Source organism: Ambystoma mexicanum, chromosome 6p, assembly GCF_040938575.1.
Source record: "Ambystoma mexicanum isolate Mex_15411 chromosome 6p, UKY_AmexF1_1, whole genome shotgun sequence".
NCBI classification, from domain to species: domain Eukaryota; kingdom Metazoa; phylum Chordata; class Amphibia; order Caudata; family Ambystomatidae; genus Ambystoma; species Ambystoma mexicanum.
The window spans coordinates 489,035,842-489,059,587 of NC_090935.1; the positions used below are offsets into that span (position 1 = coordinate 489,035,842).

At 50.1% G+C, this 23,746-nt stretch overlaps 1 protein-coding gene across 4 annotated transcripts in view; it reads right to left on the reverse strand.

Moving 5' to 3' along the window:
• The window catches only part of IL6ST (interleukin 6 cytokine family signal transducer), a 612,349-nt gene that overhangs the window by 52,635 nt on the left and 535,968 nt on the right, over positions 1-23,746 (reverse strand). For all 4 annotated transcript variants that reach the window (XM_069627291.1, XM_069627294.1, XM_069627293.1 and 1 more), the window contains one exon: positions 4,631-4,727. In XM_069627291.1, the coding sequence (XP_069483392.1) occupies positions 4,631-4,727 (97 nt within the window). The remainder of the gene's footprint in view (positions 1-4,630; positions 4,728-23,746) is intronic.

Genomic DNA, 23,746 nt, shown 5'->3' on the forward strand with positions numbered 1-23,746 from the left:
TGAAAAGCAATTCGACCACTGGAAGCTGAAGTAACCAAAGAAAACGACCAGAGATGCCTGCAGACCCTTTGCAAGACCGTGAAACGACCACTGCTATCCTGACCCCGTTTTCTGAGCGACAGAGGAGCTCCGAAGAGGACGGCTCCTTACCTTTGGCTGGTGGGAACAACCAGTCCCAAAACTAACTTTGATTTGAGCCATCTCCAGAGGGCCTATGAGTTTCCAGAGCTGCGGAACCCCAATGCTAGGAGACCTGCTGCCCATTTCGAGTACATCACTGTGGCGAGGCTGAATTAGTAAATCTTTGCTGAGCGCTCAAGGACACACCAGAGATCTGATCCAACTTGCCCAGACCCCCTCAGAGTGTGGGACTACAGGAAGCGAAGATGATTGACCGGGTGATATGATATATGATATGGCATTTATAACACACCTGTAAACAAGTGTTTCTAGGCGCTGCAAGACAAGGAGGGGGAAATAGTGGGAGGAAAACAACAACGATCTTACTAGGCCTTGTGTCATTCAAATCAAGCAAGGGAAGGAGGGGGAATGGTGGGGGTGGAGGGAGAAGTGCAGGACAAAGGAAAACAAGAGTGCAGCCAGTGGGTGGCAAATAAGTGCAAGAGAGGGGACTGTAGAGTTGTAGATACAGACCATGAGTGCAGGGGAGCCAAAAGGCAGTGCAGGATTGCAGATGCACAGGCAGGGACCTTGGCCCCAAGTTCAGAGGGTGACCAGGTGACTGGTGCGTGGATCAGGCAGGTGATCAGCAAGGGAGAGGAAAGGAGAAGGCAGAAGCAAAGAGAAAGGTCTTGAGTTGCTTCTGGAACCTGAGATGGTTCTGCTCAAGTTTCTGAGAGGCAGGGGAGGGAGGCCCTAGCCAAAGAAAGATCTCCCCCCCACCCCTAAATCCTTGCTTGGAAAAGTGACTGACCCTCAGAGAGTTTGAGGTGGAGGAGCCGAGAGCACGAGAAGGCAGATATTTAAGAGCAGCAAGTTGGAGGTAGTGCGGTCCCAGGCCCCAGAATGCCTTGTGGACAATGCAGAGGGTCTTGAACTTGACCCTTGCCGCCACTGGGAGCCAGTGAAGAGATGTCAGAGCTGGAAAGATACGATACCTGGGCTTGATGCCAAGGACAAGTATTGCAGTTCCGTTCTGGATGAGTTGTAGAGGACGGAGAGTAGAGCCAGAAGATTTAGAAAGAGGCTGTTACAGTAGTCCAGCCTAGAAAGGACCAGAGCTCTGGAGACAGCGAGCTTCTGGGGTAAAGTGAGGAATCTGTGTCCTTTGTAGGTGCTGCAGAAAAGGTGCCAAAATTGCAGAGTGAACCAAGATGTTTCTGAAAGTCGTTCCCCAGGTCCTCCCTCAAGACTGCTGCTGAAAGAACCTGTTCATTGTCCTGCATTCAGTCATCAGACCAAGTCATCCGCAGGTCGGGTCCAGAACTGCAACATTGCGGAGAATCCAGCACAAACATTTTCTTCCAACTAAAGGTACCGTGGGGAAACATGTATTTCTTACCCGATTCCAGAAAGTTGCCAGGATAACCCCCTTTTACCTCAGACTGCAGCCGCTGCTTGTGTTCCTTTAGCAAGTCCTTAAACAGGGTCTCCAACATTAGTTAAGCGTTCTTGTATCTTCCTTCCTAAAGACTATAAAGTATCCACAGGAACCTTTGATTCCTTCTGCTTTCCAAGACTTTAAGCCGCTACGAACTGCCTCTAGAACCTGAAGCTCTACTAGGATAACACTAACCAACGGTTTTCCTTCCCAGAAATCACTCATATCTGTATGAAGAGTAAATACAATTACCATATTATTTAGTGGGTGCCCGATATTACCGATATAACTGTCCAACTCCTGTAACAATTGCATGCGTTCAGCAACTACCAACTAAGAAGTGACCCTTTGAAAGTATTGAAAAGTACAACTGTGTGTGATAGTTTATAGTGCTAAGTATTTATCAGTGACTTATGTAAAACGAAATATATATTTGTGTATAAGTGTTTCTTTAATGTACTTTACTTACTGGGTACAGTGTACTTACCTACAGCTGACACCTACCTCTTAAAATGAGCCTAATTGCTCTGCCACTCTACCAAGGTCCTGCGTTAGTACAGAATGATACGAAGCGTTGGGGGTATACAAACCACTCAAGGTAGGGTGGCCTCGTCTCAGAATCTGTCCAAAGGGCTGATTTTACCAGTGGAGGAGCGTGAGCAGCCAGGACGATGAGGGCCCCGGTGCGAGCAGATAAGCGGTGTGGGTTTGGCAAAGGAATACAGGATGATGTGGGGGTTGGGCCTCTGGTAACAGTGGGTCTTATTATTATTATGGTATTGATTGAACACGGACCTAGCTTCGAGAAGCAACTGAGCACTGCACAGAGGTATACACCAATACAGATATATAATGGAGTGCTTTACAGAAGTGTACATTACAAATGCATAATGAAGTGCTTTTCAGAGGCAACAATATAATGGATATACAGCAGGGGATAGGATACAGAGGGGCAAGGAGGAGGGGTACAGCTGTACCGGGTAGTGGGGAGGAGAGGTGTGCATGGCATTTAGCAAGTCAGGTGGTGCAAGGAGCAAACTAGATGAGGAGGCTAGACTCCTAGAAGGGGGGGCTCTTGAGTTCTTTTCTGAATTGTAGGAGCATGGGGGCGAGTTTGATGCCGATGGGGAGGAGGTTCCATAGTCTTGGGGCGTAGGTAGAGAAGGCTTGTTTTATGGTCCTTTCCTTTTTGCAGTAGTGGATTTCAAGTCTGCACTTGTCCTGGCTTCCGGTGGTGTGCTGTCCGCCGCAGATGCATAGTTCCTCTGCAAGGTAGCTGGGTGGCTTGAGGCCGACTGCCTAATAGATGATGCAGCAAGACTTCAAGGTGATTTGTGTGTGCAGTGGGTCGATGAGGGCCGGTGTGATGTGGTCGTATTTGCATAGACCCTTGATGAGGCCGCGTGTAGGACACTTCTCAGGGGCACAAGGGAGGATGGAGTGCATTGCCCTCATCTAGGTCAGATAGGACCAGTGCTTTGACGGTGGTCCTAAAGCTGTCTGGAGGAAGGATGGGCTTGATTTCTCCTAAGGGGAGAGCCGATATCAAGCTGTCTGAGCTTTTTCTTAGCTATGGGTCTTGAAGGAGAGGTTTGTCGATGTGGAACCCGAGGGACTTGGAGCAGGAGGTGAGCTTGGGTGTGAAGCCCTCAAATTACATGGTTGATAGCCAGGTCTGTAGTTTTGGGTTTTCAGTGTCGTTGGCAAGGAGTAGGAATCAGGTCTTGGAGGGGTTGAGCTTCAAGTATACATCTGACATCCAAGACTGGATCAGCGAGAGGCAGGTTTGGAGCCTACGGATAGCCTTGGAGTCCATCTTGAGGTATAGCTGTGCATCGTCAGCATATTGGTGGATGTGGATGTGTGTGGCTAGGAGGGCTCCCAGCGGCTCCATGTGTAGATTGAAGATCACTGGAACGAGGATGGAACCCTGCGGGACGCCACAGGTGATGGGTACCATTGGCATTCTAGGAGTCCATCTGAACAAACTGCTTGCGGTTGGCGAGGTAGGACTTGAATCAGCCTAGGACAAGGTTTCTGATCCTCATGCGCTGATTTAGGGTGTCCGTAAGCGCCTGGTGGTCTATGTCGAAAGCGGCAAAGCGGTCGAGTAGTACCAGGAGTCAGGGGTGGCCGTCGTCGACCGACTGTATGGTTGCCTTCTTCATGCTGCATCTGGGTCTGAATCCGGATTGGTAGGTTTGGATGAGATTGTTGGTGTTGATGTGTTGCTGCAGTTGTGCAGCTACTGCTTTCTCGATGATCTTACCTAGGAAGGGAAGATGGGTGACGGGGCTATAATTACCTAGGTAGTTGGGATCCAGAGTGGTTTTCTTCAGTAGAGTGAGGAGTTGTCCCATTTTTAGCGTTGATGGGAAGGTGTCTTGAGTTGGGGAGCATTTGATGATCGCCAGGTAGGGAAGGCAAGCTTCTGTGGGCAGGGTCTAGAGGATGGATGCTAGGAGGATGTCATCTGTATACAATGTGGCTTTGAGAGTGGCCAGGGTTTCTAACAGGTCCTCTGTCGAGTGTCTTGAATGTTGTCCAGGATGCCGAGATTTCACAGGGTGGGTCTGTGGATGCAGAGCTGCCATCTATGTGCTGGCGAATGTTGCAGATTTTGTCAATGAAGGTGCTGTTGGTGGATTTTTCGATGGTGTGGTATGGCAGGATCGGGTAGCAGATTGACGCAGTGCTTGACCACTTTGAAGAGAGATGGGGCACCTGCAAAAATAAACATGGCAGACACACAGGAGGAGGTGCTCTGGTGGCAGAGAGGGCATCGCTGATAAATTCTACCCGATGTCCTGGCCACCTGATGAGCTGAATACACCATACTTTATAATTCTTTATCTGGAGAAATAAAATTTGTGATGGAAAAAGTATAGTCACTATCTAAGTAATTACAATTATCAAATAAATGTGCATTGTTGTCTCAGCATGTTCTTTCAGATGAATGGAATCATCTTACAAGTTTGGTGTTTAAAAGGCAGAATCTTGCAATGCAGTTCAAACATTAAGGGGGTTCTGACCAATCTGTCGTACATGTGCTGGCAGTAGAAAACTTACAGATCACGTTTTTTAAAGCCAAATATTATTCCCAGAAGTACAAGTAGCAGGAATCCTAAGCAGCTAGGCACCACTATGGCTTCAATTTCTCCTTTAGCTGAAAGAAATGCAGAAAAACAAATGACAAATTAATAAAGGCTTAACGTTTCAAATGACATGGAATGTTTGCAACTGAAACTTGGGAGTTACTTTACAGGTAACATATCGATATTATGCTTGCAAGCAGGTATATATGGACTTTAATGGCGGTTAGGGAGTTGTAGGACTATTGGCAGTACAGGGCTCCAACTCTTAGGTTTGGCCTGAACTACCAAAAAAGGTTTGGTAGCAATGGACGAGCAGCCAGGCTTAGTCTAGAAGGAAGAAGGGCTGTAGTTGAGTACAAAGACCTTTGAGCACACCTATGGTCAAGGTAACACTTATACACTGTTATTATAACAATAGACCTGTTTATTATATATACTAAGACAATGTTAAAATCAAGACAGTTCAGTAAGTAAAAATAGTTTACACAGACATATGTACACTAGACATTTGCTGTTGCAATACTCTGTTTCAGTAGTAGACCCTAGATGAATGACAGTTAAGTATAAGAGTAGCTTTGGATTAGCAAATAATTCATCAACCAACATTTATTTAAACAGCATTACTGGTATGTTAACAACTTTAGGAAAGCTTCTTCTTTAGAAGTCCAGCCCTATCTGGGGAGAAGAGTCTCAAAAGGTAGGATGAGGACCACTGGGGGATCAGGGACCCTTGGGCGGCAGAACTAAGGAAGGCAGTCACTGTCAAAGTTGTCAAGTAGCAGAAAGAGCATAACAAGATGCCCCTGGGCCAGGCGTGCAATACAAATAAACAAAAAACAAACAAGTAAAGGGATTTGATTCAAATGGTTCAGGGGGACTAGGTAGGCCACCTGAAGGATTTTAGCCGCTAGGACAGATGTCCTTAGGCCTGGGAGAACACGATTGGGTTGTCCACCTGCTAGGCCATAAAGACTGCATATGGAAACTTAGGCACAATTACCATATACACTAGTGGCACGACAGACACGAGGTTCGATTTCCAAACAAGTCTGGTTTATTTTCCAAGTATCTCAGTCAGCCGACTGGGGTCTCAACATCTCGCAATGTGTGTACCAAGACCTCGTGAGACGCAAGAGAGCGAGCGACGCTCAAGCAACAATATATATACATAACATGCAATCTTTTGAAGGCAATTCAATCCGCCCATAAATGTATCGTTCAGGCTAGGGTTCGGTGATTGACAATTATGACACTTTATGACAAATCTCTATTAGTCTAAATATAGTTATTCTAGCAATAGTAGCAGAGACAGCTTTCTGTTATGGGGAACATAGAGCTCTTAATTCAGCAAGGATATCATGTTCGTAGGAGAGAAGCATTCCGTAGCATGTTATCTATGTGTTTCGATAGTTCTGAAGCAGAAAATACCAGTCTCCGCGAAGGAGTACCGCTAAAAGAATATAATTCATGCTTTAACTGCCTTTTACTACAGCGTTTGCAAGACAGGCCGGCACCTGGTCTGCTAATTAGATGCAGCTTCAGCTCGCCTTCAAGGACTTCATGAGCGAGGAAACCAATGAATTTCTGTATCGTTTGACATTCCTGTAGTCTTTCGGCATTCAGGCTGTGGCCTTGCACTGTGTGCCAGTTCGAAGCCTAGAATACATTTTGCAAAGCTTTTTGACAGAAAGGAAAAAAGAAAATGGCTGACATTTCACAAAATGGACGCCCTCTGGTTACATTGACGATTCTGCGATTGCGATGTTTGTCACATGATGCGATTGGTTTCTGGCCAACATACTATACATACTATAGGGTCGTTTCTGGTCTAACACCCCTGTGTGACTCAAGAAGCTCAGGAGGAGAGGGCAGCAACACAAACTGCCTAGGTAATTCCCAGGAGTTAGACAGTACCATCTATGGTGAAAAAGAGTGATGTCAATGACGGGTCCCCCCCCCAAGGAAGGACGACGGCAGCAGCTCCGGTTCAGGTATCTGGACTTGGCGGCTTGAATAAGAGGTTTTGGCGGGAGCGGACAGTCCGACTCGGTCACAGGGATGCCCAGCAGACGATCTTCAATTGGTTGTGGAGGCTCGACACAGGCTACGGAACAGTGACGGTTGTCACCTGGCAGACTTTGTCCTTCTCTTGGTCCTCTACTCTTCTGAGGGGGCTTCTATGATCAGGGTGGAGTCTCTATAGGCCCAGACAGATACCCACAAGTTTGCAGCCAGAACCATGCTCGACGAGACTATGCACCACAGCAGTGCCAGAGGTCCCAGGGTATTCGAAAATTGCAGGCCTGGATGGTTGAAGCACTACATGGAATGGTTCAAACTGCAGCTTGTCTTGATAACAGTAAGGCCAACCAGTCCACGGGAGGAAGTCGTCCAATCTGGATGTCTCCTGACGCACAGAAGAAAGGGCTGGAGCTGCAGCAGTCACTCAGTTGGCTTTAGCAGTCGCTTCAGACGTCCCTTCTGAACTTTTCATCCAGTGGTCGACTGGCTTCCGTGTGAAGACCCTCGACTTTTAATCAGGAACCCAGCCAATTTGCAAGCATGCCACATTCAGTCTTTGGGTGGTGGCTGTCCCCAGGGGACAGTCAGGCACCCAGTTAGAACTGGATGAAGCAGACACACTGGAGGACAAAGACCGGAGGAATTTCGGTGTCCTCTCAGCTTCTTGTATTCCCAGACAAACTGGCACCTCTGGGCGGGCCTTCCAATGGGAGCTTTCGAAGACAGTGAGCAGGACTTCCACCACCCAGGTTAGCCGAGGAAGGCTCCAGAGAGGGCAAGCCATTGTGAATTGGCGAAAAAAGAAATCTGGCACCATTTTAGGTCAATGGTGACCCACGTTTCCTTTAGTGCAGTTGCAATAGCTGCCTGAGTGTTAAAACCATGAAGTCGGTAGAAAATATTCCTTGCCTCCACCCACTCAACTTGCCACTGTAACTAGAAAGTTACAGGAGAAGTGAGAAAACTGATACAATGGGCCTCATTAGGAGTGTGGCAGTCCGGAAACAAGGGTGCCGGTAAGCTTACCGGCACCCTTGTTTCCAGACCGCCACACTCCCGAGTCTGCCTGCCGGGGCCGCTGCGCCCGACAGGTCTGACCGTGCCAGGTGCAGTGGTTGCAGTAGGCAGACGTATAAACGGAAGGCACGTTATTAATGGTGCCAGTGCTTCCATTGGACTCCATGGGAATGGGGACTAACATTTTCCGGGACCTAGCTTCCCTGTCCGCCGGGACGTGGCACCGGGAAGCTAGATGCCAGCAAAATGTTAAGAGTCCTGCGGCAACCTGCCAGAAAGAGTTACCGCCAGACTCGTAATGAGGACCAACGTGGCCCCACAGCACTCCACATAAGGGGGACGGGGGGGCTGCTGATCTCACTAAAGAAAAGCAAAGGTAGGATAAAAAGTATCTCCCTATCCTGGTAACTATGTTAGCACAAGAAAATAAAAGAAAATCAAAGAGGGACGCTCAAGGAGCTTCCAGGAACACTGCACAGATAGTGCTGTGTGCTGCAATAGTAAAATACAGATGCCTCAAAAAGATGGGGGAAAGCAGACTCCATCAAAGATGACCAAAAAAGTTTCCCAGAGTCACAGAAAAAGAATGAGTGAGGAAAAAGGTTCACACTCACTCAGAAGAGTCAGATAAAAAACAAAATGTTCAGCAAAAATGCAGGGGTACTCACTAAGTGGGGAGAATTGCACACAAGATGGAAATTCTACCTAACGCTCGCTTCTCCCAGATTAAGGGACAGGAGTATCTAATCCATTCCTGGATGAACTTCTGATTCCAGTCGGTCAAACCTTCTGGAGAGTCCATAAGCATTCTTACGTAGGGACCCCGACCTATGCTCTATAGTGAAGTCAAAGCGTTGAAGGCTTATGGACCACCTGCAGCAACTTAGAATGTTCCTCCTTCATCTGTATCATCCATCTCAGAGGTTGGTGGTCAGTTTGAATCCCGAAAGTAGTTCCATACAAGTATGGGTTAAACTTGTTCAATGACAACACTGAAAACATTTGCGTTGTATAGTTGCCCACCTCTTTTCCCTATCCTTTAGTTTTCTGCTGATGAAACAGATGGGGTGTTCCCTGCCTTTATCATCCATTTGACTCAAGACTGCCCCAATACCTTTATCAGAAGCAACAGTTTGTACAAGGAAGGCCTGGGTGTAATCTGGAGCTCTCTACACTGGAGCTTTGCACAAGGAATCTTTCAACCCCTGAAAAGACTACTGGCATTCTTCTGGCCATTTTACCTTTTCTGGGTACTTGGGAGAAGAAATGGTATTCAAGGGTGCCGCTATTGGCCCGTAGTCCGCAATGAAATTTCTGTAGTATCCTGTGAAACCTAAGAAGTCTCTCACTTGTGTCCGAGTAGCAGGGGCCTCCCAATGTTGTGCAGCCTATACTTTGCTGGATAAGGGCTTTATTTCTCCCCTACCTCGTGTCCAAGATAGACCACTTTGCTCTGACCAACTTGGCACTTGCTTGCCTTGATGGTCAGATTGGCCTGTTGAAGGGCCTGCAAGACCTCTGTCAGATGGGAAAGATGTTCCTCCCAAGTAGGGCTGAACAATGCAATGTCATCCAAGTATGCCATGCAGAAGTTCTCTAGCCCACTCAGAGCAGTTCATCAATCTTTGGAAGGTGGCAAGTGCATTGTTCAGCCCGAAAATTACTCTAAACTGGTAGATACCTACTGAAGTAGAAAAAGCAGTTTTTCTTCTTGACAGTGTGTCAGCGCTATTTGCCGATAGCCTGAAGTCAAGTCAGGTATACCGAGGAACTTGGCAGAATCAAGTAAGTCTTCCAGCTCATCTGTCCCTGGCAAAGGATGGGCATCAGTCTTGGCGACTGCATTCAAAGGCCTGTAGTTCACAAAAAATCTAATTTTTTTTGGATCCAGCCTTTGGTACTTGTACAACTGACTAGACCAGGGACTGCTGCAGTGTTGAATTACTCTACGGGTCAAGCATCTTACGTGTTAGGCAGAAACCTGTGCAGTTCCCTTGGGGACCACTGCAAAAGGTTTAAGACTACAGGAGTAAGCAGTAAACACAATTGGTAGCAGTCTGCACCGCCCAGATTTACCTGGTAGCTGTGGCTGAGCAGTCAGACCTCTCTCAAGAAGAGTTAGGCAGTATATAGAGTATACACAATAGGGCTAAAAAATACAGTAGCGCAAGCAAACACTGACCAGAGCTTTGGTATAAAAGTATATCATTATTTATTTAAAAACACTTGTAAAAATACACTGGCACTAATATGTCAAGCAAGTTCAAACAGTCACTATAAGTATTTACACCTCCCTAGTTAATTATTCGACAAGTCTAGGTTAAGACACCACTTATTTAGCAAAACAGAGGTGAGCGCGTAACCGTAGATGGCACTCCAATCATTTGTTTAAAAAGGGAGAGAAAAGGCAGACTAGGAAAAAAACACAGTACCAACACTTAAGAAACCACAGCAAGTCAAGAAAGGCAGGGTCTACTGGATAGCAAAAAGTTCATAGGCCAGGCCCACTCTTGGAGAGAGCAAGGCAGAATTTGCCTAAGATCACACAGTGGAAATGCACTCAAAGTCTTTGCAGAAAAGTTAAGAGGTTGGATCAGTTCAGAAAGGTAAAGTTAGCAGGTCCGAGGTCACCCCAGGATAGAGAGTCAAGGATTTACAGGACACCATGGACAATCTGTTGCAAGGGAGACCAGGCAGGACACAGTACCTGAAATAGTGAGAAAGCTCCAGAGGGGGCAGTTGTTCCTGGCAGCGGGTGCAAGCCGGGGCTTCATCCAGGGGAAGAGAAGATCTCGACGTGGAGGGAGGCTGGAGGTCGTTGCACTGCCAGGGAAGAAACCAGCCGCAGTGTTTCCCGGTTAAAAGGTACGACCCTTTTATTCGTGGTAGTGGTGAAGCGTGGCTATCCGTCCGCCGGGGTGCTTGGAACGGGCGATTCAACCACGAGACGATCCAGGAAGGGCGAAAAAGGCGAACTGGTTGGTCCTACCAGCTCAAAGGGACGAAGACTCTCCTGGAAGAAGATCTTCTCTGTCGTCGGGGAAGTGGCGAGTTCGTACAGCAGGGCTCCACCGGTGGTGGCGGCGTCGTTGTAGTTGGCTCAGCTTCTCCCCTCTTCGGATTCTTTAGGTCCTGTGGCGACTTCTGAAGTTCCACTCCCCAAAGCCCTGCTTTTATGCAGCAAAACCCCCATTCATCAGCCTGTCACTCAAACATGCTAATTGGTGAGCCGGGAGGCTCGCCACTGGGCCAATCACACAAGAGTGCGACTTGAGTTGCCAAGGCAACTCAGTCCAGGGTACCTAATCCCCCTCCCACACATCCTGTTGACCACAGACAGAGTGGCACCATTTGAAGGGCTTCTGTGGAGAAGCCCGCCAAAAAGTGGAACAAAGGGCTCGACTTGGGTAAGAGTTTCAGAGGCGAACACAAACGCCATTTTAAAACCGAGTCCTGGCAAAAAGACCCAACTGGGGAATAAATATTAAATAAATAACCCGGCGGTATCTTTAACATTGCACCAAAAAGTGGTGCGTTTAAAATGAATGGGAAAATCCCATAGGAAATATTCCGGTGGAATATTTTGTGTGGTATCCACTGCCACCAGCCAGAAACTCGACAAGGGGGGACGGGACAGTTCCCCCCCTTGGAAAACAGACCCAGGGGCAATCGAATTACCCCTACCAGTACTTCCACAATATGATGGTTTGTACTGGTTCTGTTCACAATTAGAGACTAGTAAAGCCAATGGTGACTTTACATGCCCTGGGAGACAGTAGTCAGTCCCAGGGTATGGAGTCTATGTTTGGGGGTCACTATGACACCCCTGTGTTACTGCACTGAGGGTGCTGTGTAACATACCAAAAACACATGAAGCCCTATGGAGTAAAATACCCCATAGCCCATAAAAAACATTACATAGTCAAAGAACATTCTCAAATCATGCCTAAGAGTGGGAGAAAGAGAGTCTCACTCTTAGCAGGAGAAAAAAAATAAACCCCAAAAATCCAGCAGAGCTGCTGGGGGACTCACTAGGTTTGGGAAATTAGCCTTAACAGAGAATTCTCCCCAATACTTATTCACCTCCGTCTTTATGCGATTTCTCACATTATCTGACATTCTGTACCCCCTGCTCTTCACAGGGAAACAATCCCCAGTTTCTATAACCTGCTGGCTCCAAGGAGTCAGTACTGGTCTTAGTCAAAACAGAGGGGAAAACCAAGTTAACAGAGCTTTGCACTGGCCAGAGTCAAATTAGAAGATGGAGGACTCCTTCTACAAATTCATCTGAAGGATGCCCCATTAGAAGATCAGGGAGAGGTTCACTCTCCTCTCCTTCTTGATCAGAAGCTAAGGGCAAAGCTCCTAATTCTGCTCTGCGGACACAGGCTTTCAGACAGTTGACATGAAAGACCCTAGGGTCCTCCATGGGGATGCAATTCCGCCAAATAGTTTACCCCCTCCAGGTTTTCCTGCAACGTTGAAGGGTCATGCCCACTTATCCTGTAAAGCTTTGGGCTTTACTGGAATCATCACAAGAACTTACTGATCTGGAGTAAACTCCACCATGTTAGCTTTCTGGCCATACCAATGTTTGAGCAGGGCCTTACTAGTTTTCAAGTTTTCATTGGCTTCTGTCATCATATGTGTCATCCTTTTCCAAAGGCCTAGCATATAGTCAATGATGTTCACTGGCTTATCAGGGCTGAGAAGCCTCCAAGCCTTCTTTAATCAGGACCAAGGGGTCTCTGACTTGATGACCAGAGAGAAGTTAAAAAGGGCTAAAGCCCACTGCAGCTTGAGATAGATCTCTATATGCAAAGAGAAGGCATGGAGGTATAAGGTTAAGAAAGGGGTGAAAGTGTGCATCACCAGTTATATAAAATGATAAAACTTTAATAGCGATAGTAAATACATTTCTGGAGAAAAACAGGAGAAAAATCCATAGCACCTGGACAATTCTACACTAGAAAAAAGAACCGCAGAACAACCCTAGTCCCACCTGTTGCTCATAGTATGTCAGTTAATCAACTGTCGCTAGTTGGTTTCATTACTTATCTCACCAATATAATCATGTATACAATTTAAATGGGTAAAAAAACTCAGTACAAATTTATTTCATCTTTTTATCATTTATTATATATACACTACGGCAATGTTAAAATCAAGACAGTTCATTTAAGTAAAAATAGTTCACCCAGACATATGTACACTAGACATTTGCTATTGCAATGGAGAAATTACTTACTCTAATGTTCTTTCTACGGATTCTTTTCCTGCAGATTCCTCATCCGATAGATATCCTCATCCAGCTCTGCTGCTCGGAAAAATCTTCAACAGGGGATATAGTGGATCTCGGTCGTCGATTCGTCTTGATCGGTGTTCAACCGTTGGCTCCAGATGGGACATTGGGCATTGTATATATACACCACGTCACTACGTCCCATATTTCAGTCTCCCCGACCCCTTTTTCCCATGCTCGACCGCTGCAGAGGAAAACAGTGAAAGAGGCTAAACAGCCAATAAGAGGTTAACAGCAAACATCCCAAGTGGATGAAACACTCTTACAAGACAGAAAACAGTCACTCCATGACTATCACAAGATGTCTACTCACTAAGATATGTGCACCAACTGCCAGTGCTTTCTGAGCAGGGATGGGGATGGGAGAGACGATGAGGAATCTGCAGGAGAAGAATCCATAGAAACAACATTACAGTAAGTAATTTCTCCTTCAATGGATTGCCTTTCTCCCGCCGATTCCTCATCTGCTAAGACTCCCCAAGCAGTACAACAATGGGAGGCGGGCAAAAAGTTCACAGTAACAGATTTTGAAGCACTGCCTTGTCAAAATGCGCATCAGCCCCACGGGTGACTTCCAAGCTGTAGTATCTGGTAAACGTATGACGTGAGGACCACGTTGCCACACAGCAAATATCCCTATCTGGAACCCCTCTTTGCAAGGTCGTCGATGAGATCCCACTGGTCGAGTGTGCCCTGATGCCAGAAGGCAGGTCCCTGCCTGCAGACTGATCGCATTCAGCAATGCACAAGATAATCCACTTGGATAGCATTTGCTTGTTTACAAGCCATGCCTTTCTGGGCTAGAGAGTAGGACACAAATAGTTGATCAGATTTACCAAATTCTGACGTCATCGCGACTTATAAACTCAAAGCCCTGTTGGGGTCCAACCGATGGAAGCACTCCACTTCTTTAGAAGGGGGCAGCAGAGGGTATAAGACTGGTAGATCGATGGCTTCTGAAAGGTGAAACTACCACCTTTGGCAGAAACCACCAGGCCTTACTTTAAGCAAGATCCTTTTCCCGAAAGAATTGCAAGAACGGGGGTCTACAAGAAAGGGCCTGCAATTGGCTTCCCCGCCTAGCAGACGTAATAGCAACCTGAAAGACGGTCTTCAGAGCGAGTAGCCGCAAGGAACATGCGTGCATGTGCTCAAAGGGAGCCGCCATCAAGAAAGTCAAAACCAGATTTAGATCCCAGTCTAGACAACCAAGGGAGTTGGCAGAAACGTATTCCAAAAGGCCTTTCAGGAATTCGGCCAAAACTGGTATCGTATAAAATGAATCTTGATCCGGGGCCCTCATAAGCAGACAAGGCCGCTAAATATCTCTTGACTGTGGTAACCTAACGGCCTGTCAAGGCCAGTGACAGAAGGAACTCCATCACTGTACTGGTGGGGCAAGAGATAGGGTTAATCTTGCATTCCCTGCAACATGCCTAAAATCTTTTCCGCCTGCACGTATACAGGGATCTCGTAGTCTGCCTGAGTGCGTGCGTGCATGCATGCAGCCAGCAACACCTCAAGTACCTCATCAGAGAGGTCCCAGTCATCATACCTCATCCTTTCAAGAGCTACGCGTGTAGGGTGATGGATTCCGGGTTCGGGTGAAGCACCCGACCTCCCAACTGGGTCAGGAGATCTGGGCGACAAGGCAACCAAAGAGGTTGGCAGACGGTCAGATCCAGAAGATCCAAGTACCATGTCATCCTTGCCCAGTCCAGGGCGATTAAGATCATGGTCGAAGTGGGCGGGAACGGCGCTCTTCTAATTTAAAAAAAAAAAAGTTTTACGGTTACTATACTTTTATTTTTAAAAGGAAAACGTTCTGGAATGGTTTCTTTTTAAAATAGCGTAGGAATGAGTTGCAACGTGCACTTTCAATGCACTTCACTGAATTTTCCCTAAAACAACAGGTATGCGTATTTGGGGGTTTGTATTGTGTGTGGTATGGGGCGATAGGGTATGTGTGGGGCTGGTTTAGGACAGTAGGGAACATAGTTCCACTACTTCCTTTTGTACACTCCGGGAACTTCTGAGAACCCAGGGGATGACGAAAATCGGATGGAAGGCATAGTGGAGAGGGAAAGTCAAATCCACCAGAAACTTGTCCCCTAGCTCGCCGTTCGCTGAGAATTGCCTTGAGCAAAACTGTCTGCACTCTGTTGGACTCTGTGGCAAACAGGTCAACTGAAGGGGTCCCCCAGCGAGACAAGACCTCCTCTAGGACCTCCTGGCACACTTCCCACTCGTGCAAGACCATGCTCTGCCTGCTCAGAGCATCCACCAAACTGTTCTCTGCCCCTGCCAGATGAACTGTTGAGACCGAGATCCGGTTCTCCAATAGCCAGAACCACAGCTGCATCACCTTTCTGCAGAGGGAGAGGGAGCGCACACCACCTTGCTTGTTCAGGTAGTACATGTTCACCATATTGTCTGTAAGAATCCGGACATGCTTCCCTTCAGAGATGGGGCGAAAGCCCTCAGGGCCATCTTGATGGCTTGACCTGTACACCCTGAGGGAATCTGTGAAGGTTGCGAAATACTTGGACCACTGACCCCATAGGAGCCATAGCAGAGATCTCATGCGCAGCCAGGCCTCTGGCACTAGAAAAATACAGGATGCTATGAGGTCTAAGAGGGGGAGGAAGGAACTTGCTGGTAAAGCGGCGTGGTTCCGGAACAGGTTCACCATCTGCACAATGCTGTTGACTCTCGCCCCAGGAGGGGAGACCTTCCCTACCTGGGTGTCCTGAACTGCCTCGAATGGAAGCCTTTGGACCAGCGTCACATGGGACTTCTTCAAGTTCAGGGAGAAGCCCAGCTGTGGAGTAGAGAGCAGGTGTCCTCTAGGTGGGACAAAACCCACTCCGCCGACTACTTCCCTCGGATCAGCCAGTCATCCAGGTGCGGGAATACATGGATCTGCTGAGGTAAGCCGCGACTACTGCCATGAGCTTGGTGAAGACTCTTGGAGGGGAAGTCAACCCAAAAGGAAGCACCTTGAACTGATAGTGCTCGTCCCCTATGAGGAACCTCAGGAACTTCCAGTGCTTGCGATGTATCACCACATGGAAAACCGCACCCTATATATTTATTGCCACCAGCTAGTCCTGCAATTCGAGAGCATGGAGAATCTCTCTCAACGTCACCATTTTTAATTTGTCTTTCCTCAGGAACTTGTTCAATGCCCCGAGGTCCAAAATGGAACTCCCTTCTTGGGTACCAGGAAGTACCGGGAATACCAGACAGATCTCTGCTCGGTAGGTACCTCTTCCACAGCACCCTTCAACAACAGGGCTTGCAGTTGTTCCTGGAGCTCCTGTCACGGTTGGCTTGGAGGAGTTTGGGGTCTATACGTTGGTCTCCATAAGAAGGGCAGACATTAGCCCCTTCGCACAAGCTCCAGGGCCCAGGCATCAGAGGTAATCTCCCGCCATTGGGGCCAATGGTGTGACAGCCGTCCACCAACCAGTAAGTAGTGGGAGGGGAAAATCAAAGCAGCTTAGAGCTCGGAGCCACCACTGCCACTGCCTACTGGCCTCTGGAAGCCCTCTGCCCCTTTCAGAGCGTGAGAAACACTTCTGCCCATGCCTGGCCTGCCGTAAGGCACCCAACGCCTGTAGACCCTGCCCTTAGAGGCGAAGCTGAAGGTAGGCTTGGCCGGCTGCACATCTATGCCCACCTTAACTTTTTCTAGGGAGTCGGCCTTCTGGCCGAAAAGGAATTTGCCCTTGAAGGGCATGTCCAGCAATCTGTTCTGGACGCTTGGCAAAAAGCCTGCAGATCATTGGTAGGCTTGTCGTCTGAATGCTACAGCCTATCCCACTGAACGGCCTAAGCAGTTGGCCACTTCCAGGCCTAATTGCAGCGACTGCCTGGACACCTCCTTCTCATCTTCGACTAGCTATACAAAAGCTGTCTCGCGGCTCCCCCTCAGGGATGGTATCCAGTCAAATTTTTGAAAAGACATTTCTGAAATGCCATTTTCTCTAAAACAAAAGCCAGAAGAAAAAAAGAATCTGATATTTTTTTATTTTATATGTTTTATTTTGGTTTCGTTCGTTAAAAAAAAGTGTAAAAAAATAAAATATTCAATTAAAGGAGTGAGTAGGACTTGCCCGACCCAGGTTAGCAGAGGAAAGTTCAAGAAAGGGCAAGCCATTCTGAGTTGGCGAAAAAGGAAGACCGGTACCATTAAAAGGTCAATGGTGACCCATGTGTCCTTTAAACACAGCTGCGATAGCAGCCTGCATGTAAAAAAATAAATAAAAATAAATAAAATAAAAAAATAAAATCACAAAAAGTCAGTAGAAAGTCCAGCAAAAGTGCCGGGGAAAATCACTAAGTGGGTAGAATTATACACAAGATGGTAATTCTACCTAACAATGGCTACATTAAAAAAGATTATTCCTTTTGAGTCACATTACAAAATTGTATGGCAGTGTAACAACCTACTCCAGGAGCGAACATAGTGCTTACAATCGCTGTTATCGGTACTTGAGCTCCCAGGTATGTACAAAACTGAACAGGGCAGTAGTCCATTCACCTGTTTTCTATTAGGCCATATAAGCTCACACCATATTCTTTGCAATTTCCATCCACCTTTTCTTGCTTTATTCTTCATAGAACAAGGCTACGAATTAAGATTGAGAGAGGAATACTATGGGCATCGGTGGTTAATCGCTGTGCCACCCACAATCAAGAAATGCATTTGAAAAAGAACGAATGCCAACAATGCAGCACTTGAGCAGTGAGCCTTGGCCGATAAGGTATCTCAGAACGCAGGCATTAAACATTAACAAAGCTCTATAGTTCGAGGCCGAGTTCGACCCCACCACAGATTCATTTTTATGAAACGTACTTTTGGAGCTATGGGAAGAAAGACCACTGCAGCCAGAGTCCACAAATACTCCTCATTTGGCGTTGCCTCTGTCCTTTTTTGTTTCATGGCAGTTATTTTAGAAGTTTGGGGGAATCACCTTTGTTCTCACAGCACCTTATGTTCATAGTGTAAACAGGTCACCTACATTGAAAAACACCCAGGCAACCTTGAGGTTTAAGTCCCAGGGTACTCTGTTGAGGGCCACTGAAAACTTGGTTTCCATGCCTTGAGTGGGTGATGTACAGTAGTGTGACAATCATGTAGTGGGCTATATGGCTATAACCGCAGCATCTCAGCTGTTTGGAGGAAAAAGGGTATGCATGAAATGCCACCAAGAACTAGAAGATTCAGCAGTATTCTACAATTGGGCGGTTAAATAGAACCCCTACACATTACCTGAAGACAGTTAAACAGCATAAACATAGGCAAGATTGTGAATAACTGTGTGGTAAAGTAAGTGAAGAGTATTCAAAACTAGCAAACACGAGTAAGGAACAAGTTACTTACCTGTAACTGTTGTTCTCCAGCATGGGTCTGGCATGGATTCACATGCTCATGAATATTCCCCGTCGTCAGGCTGGGAATCCTCGGTAAAGAAAAAACCAGTATCAGTTTCGTTTCTGATCTGTCTTTCGTAGTAATAACCAATCACTGGTCTCTGCGTCATACTGACCACAGCCAATGACTGCCCTCTACCTAAGCACCGCCTCTGGCAGCCATCTTCAGATTTGGAAGCACGTGAAGTGGCAGTATGACCAAGTGAAGAGCCGCAGAGGGGTAGGCGGGAGGGTTCGCATGTGAATCCATGCCAGACCCATGCTGGAGAACAACAGTTACAGGTAAGTAACTTGTTCCTTCTCCAGCATGGGGTCTGGCATGGATTCACATGCTCATGAATAAAGAATACATAGCAGTACACACATGCACAACCACGGGAGGTGGCAAAGGCTCAACATTAAGCATCACATCAACTCAACATTAAGCATCTTACCTCCTCACCAGGCTCACCTCAGGCGAACAGGTTGCGCAGCACTGCTTGGCCGACCCTGGACTCCTCCCTGGAATCCCGGTCGACGCAGTAGAATTTCGTGAAGGTGTGCGTCGACCTCCACGTAGCAGCCCTGCATATGTCCAGCAGGGGCACACCAGATAGGAACGCCGTGGTAGCTGCGATCGCTCTGGTGGAATGGGCTCTCGGACGGCCAGGCAGCGGTCGGTTTGCCAACCGGTGACAGCACATGATACAGCCGGAGAGCCATCTGGAGATGGAAGCCTTCGAGAGAGCCTTCCCCTGATTGACAGGTCCAAAGTTCACAAAGAGTTGTGACGTCTTCCGAAAACCCTTCGTGCGGTCCACGTAGAACTTCAGCGCTCTAGCTACATCCAGCGAGTGCAAAGTCCTCTCAGCCGGCGATGAAGGCGACGGGAAGAACACAGGTAACACCAAGGGTTCGTTGAGATGGAAGTCCGACGGTACCTTGGGCATGAAGGAGGGGTGCGTCCTGAGCACTACCCTCGTGTCGTGGAAAGTCAAGTACGGGGCCTTGCAGGAAAGGGCCTGGATCTCTCCCACTCGTCGTGCGGAGGTGATGGCCACAAGAAAAGCTGTTTTCCACGATAGAAACTTCAACGGGGCCGAGTGCAGAGGCTCGAACGGAGGTCCCATGAGCTTGGTCAGCACCACGTTGAGCTCCCACGCCGGGGCCGGAGCCTTCACCGGCGGGAACGATCTGAACAGTCCCTTCATGAACTCTTTCACCAGACGATGAGACCACAAGGACGTCCGCCCCGTGGTTCTGGTGTATCGGGAGATCGCAGCAAGATGAATCTTGATGGACGCGTGTGCCAGACCAGCTTTGGCCAGCGTCAGCAGGTACGGCAGTACTTGGGGAGCCGTAATCCGTAGAGGGTTAATCTTCTGTGCATGGCACCAGACAGAGAACCTCTTCCATTTGTGTCCGTAGCATTTAAGAGTCGAGGACGCCCTGGCCTTTGCAAGAACCTCTCTGCAATCGGCCGGTATGTCGTATCCTCCAAACTCTAGCGCTGCAGGAGCCAGGCCTGCAAGTTCAGCGACTTCGGGTCGTGGTGGAGGATGGCGCCTCCTTCCCTGGAGAGTAGATCCGCGTCCGCCGGCAGCTTGATCGGCGGGGACGCTGACAAGTCCAGAAGGTCCGGGAACCATATCTGCCTCGGCCACGCAGGTGCGACGAGGATCATCCTGCACCGTGACCTCTTGAGCTGGTTGACGAGCCGGATTAGCAGAGGCAAGGGAGGGAACGCGTAGAGGAACAGGCCCTCCCAGGGGAACGAGAAAGCATCGCCCATGCTCCTCGTCTGGGGAAACCTGCTGGCGAACCTCCGGCACTTGGTGTTCGTCGCCGTCGCGAACAGGTCGATCTGGGGTGTGCCCCACCGTCGGAAGAGGCGATCCACCAGATCCTGCCGTAGTTCCCACTCGTGGCACGAGCGCAGCTCCCTGCTGAGTGAGTCGGCGAAGGTGTTTTTTATCCCTGCCAGATGAAACGGCACCAGAAAAATCCCTTGGGCGACGGCCCAATGCCACAGGTCCTGCGCCTCCTTGGACAGCGCTGGGGACCTGGTTCCGCCCTGTTTCCTGATGTAAAACATGGTGGTGGTGTTGTCGGTGAAGATCCTCACCACCTTGCCCTTGAGGGACGGAAGGAAGGACCTGAGGGCCCAAAACACTGCACGGAGCTCCAGGACGTTGATATGCAGGGACTTCTCCGTCGGGAGCCAGAGTCCCCTTGCGTGCAGATTTTCGGTGTGCGCTCCCCACCCTTCCAGGGAGGCATCCGTGGTCACAGTCTCCTGGTGGGCTGGGGTCTGGAAGTCCATGCCCGCCGTCAGATGCGCGCGGGTGCCCCACCACCGTATCGCTCGTCGGAAACTCTCGTCGAGCTTGATCCTTTCCTCGAAGCTGCCCGTCGTCTGGATCCAGCGCGCATCCAGGAATTCTTGCAACGGGCGCATCCGGAGCCTGCACATGGGAATGAGGTAGATGCAGGAAGACATCATCCCGAGGAGGGACTTGATGGACCTCACTTTGGCCGCGTCGGCCACCAACATCCGTTGCACCTTGCCCAAGATGGTCCTGGTCCTCTCCTCCGACGGGGAGGCCAGAAGGGACACTGTGTCGAGCCTCGCTCCCAGAAACAGTGCGACTTGCGCGGGCACCAGGTGGGATTTGGCGTAGTTCACGGAGAATCCTAGGTCCGTGAGGAGTTGGACGGTCCTTGCCGTGTGGACCACGGCGAGCTCCCTCGTCTTGGCGCGGATGAGCCAGTCGTCCAGGTAGGGGTAGACGTGAATCCCCTTGCGGCGCAGCTGCGCCGCCACCGGTGCGAGGCACTTGGTGAATACCCTGGGTGCCGACCGTAGTCCGAAGGGAAGGGCTTTGAACTGGTAATGACGCCCTTGGACCACGAATCTGAGGAATTTTCGGTGCCCCTTTAGGATGGGAATGTGGAAGTAGGCATCCTCCAAATCCAACGACGATAGGAAGTCTCCTTCCTCCAGCTGACCCAGGACGTGCTGGAGGGTGACCATCCGGAACTTCTGCGCCTTGATGAACTTGTTCAGACGTCGCAGGTCTAGGATGGGGCGCCATCCTCCCGTCTTCTTCTTCACGAGGAAGTATCTCGAGTAGACTCCGGAGCCCCGAAGCCTCTTTGGGACGAGTTCGATGGCGCCCTTTCTGAGCATCGCCTTTACCTCCAGGAGAAGTTGAGGGACGTGAAGTTCTTTCCTGGCCACGGGGGGGACGCGCGGGCACCTTCTTTGAAACTCGAGCGCGTGGCCCCGGGCCAGGGCGTCCAGCACCCAACGGTCGGTGGAGATGGACTCCCACACGCTGACGAAGCCCGCCAGCCGGCCTCCCACCGGGGTGCTTCGGTGGGGGCCCGACCCCACGGCCGGTTCAATCCTGCTTGGACGCGGCCTTGCCGCCTTGACCTCCTTGGCGACGACGGCGGGGTCCGCTAGACTTGCCTCGTCCTCTGTAGGCCTCTTGCGACGACGAGCGGGCCGCTTGACGGTAGGAAGCGAAACCGCCGCCGGAACCTTTGGAGGCGCCCTTGCCTCCGCCGCTCCGAAAGGGCGTCCATCGTTGCAGGACTCCAAGGGCCCGGGCCGTCTCAGTATCCGCCTTGATGGCCTGAAGGGAATCGTCCACTGTCTTCCCAAACAGGTTGTTCCCGTCGAAGGGCATGTCCAGGACTCTGGTCTGGACGTCCTGCCAGAAGTCCGTAGCTTTGAGCCATCCACGACGTCGAAGGCAAACACCGTTGCCCAGCTGGCGGAACCCAGTGTCGGCGATGTCCGTCGCCACGGTGATGGCGTGGTCCGAGGCCACCTCACCTTCCTGCAGGATCTCAAGGGCCTCCGCCCTCTTGTCGTCCGGCAGAAAATCCAGCAGGGGAGCTATCTTGTACCAGAGCTCCCTGTCGTAGCGGGCCACGATAGCCAAGGCGTTGGCCGCTTTAATCGTCGTCGCTGCCGACGAGATGACTCTACGTCCCATAGCATCCAATTTCTTTCCCTCGCCGTCCGGCGGGGAAGTCGATGTGGAGGCCGCACCCCCCCCGCTTTCTTCCTGGCTGCCGCGGAGACGACGGAGTCCGGGGTAGGCTGCGCCCGGAGGCATAGGGGGGCCGTGTCCGGGACCCGGTACTTTTTCTCGTACCGGTCTCTTCTAGCTGGCGTCGTGGAAGGGTTCTTGAGGAGGGAAAGGCCCTCATCCCAAATGTCGTCCAACAGAGGCACTGCGAGGACCGTCTTCCTCTTGGCCTCGCGCCGCTGATAAAGGAAGCCTTCCTTTTTCTTCTCCTCAGGGCAGAGTTGGAAAAGCTCGGAAGCCCTGGAGATCATGGAGTGGAAAGATCCGATCTCGTCGGGCGGAGAAGCCCTGGTGGGAGGCGACGACGGAAAATCCTCGTCGTATGCCTCGTCGTCCGTACCCGTCGCTGCCGTGTCAGTCCCCGTATCATCCCCTCGGGTGGACGGGGAGGAGGGCTGGAAGGGGCGCGACGGTTGAAAAGGAGGTGGTGGATGGATCCTTCTTTTCTTGGTAGGGGGAACACCAGAAGGTCCCGGTTCTGGATCCCCCGAGGTTCCTCCGTCGGTAACGGTAGCCTCGTCCTTATCTCGGAGCATAAGGACTGTATGGCCAACAAAATGGCCGCCGAGTTGTCTTGCGGCGCTGGCAGAGGGGAATCCGACGGGCGAGCAGGGGCCCCGTCGGTATCCTCGACGATGTCGTCGTCGTCACCTGCGTCGGGGTCCATTCCGACGGGCTGGCCTTCTTCCACGCCTAGGCCGTGGCTTAAGACCTCGATCAGCTCCTCTTCTGAGGTTGAGGCCGAATCTACGACGACGCCCTGCCCCCCCTTCTTCTTCCCCACGGAGGGTTTCACGGGGGTCCTATCGATGGGCACAAAGGAAGACTCCCTCCGAGGAGGCAGGGAGATTCTGGGCCCTGAGGTCGCCACCACTGGTGCAGCCACCACAGGCTGAGCCAGGGCCGCCGCGACCGTTTCGATAGAGGGCTTGGTCGGATGGATCAAGGCCTTCACCACCTTAGGTGCGCTCACCGCCTTATCCTTGAGGGAGGGGGCACTGCCACGCTCCTCCTCTGCCTTAGAGCTCGACCGGGGCCTCTCCAGGAGCTTCGCCGGGTGCTCGGCCTTCCTCTTACCCGACCCAGAGCGTTGGCTCGTGGTTGATGGTGCCGGGGAGGGTGCGCCCTGCCTGGCGCCCGTAGAGCCCGACCGTTCGGCGCTCCCGGTGCCAGCGGACTCGCGGTGCTTGGCCTTATGTTGGGCCCCCGTCGCCGGGGCGCCCTCAAA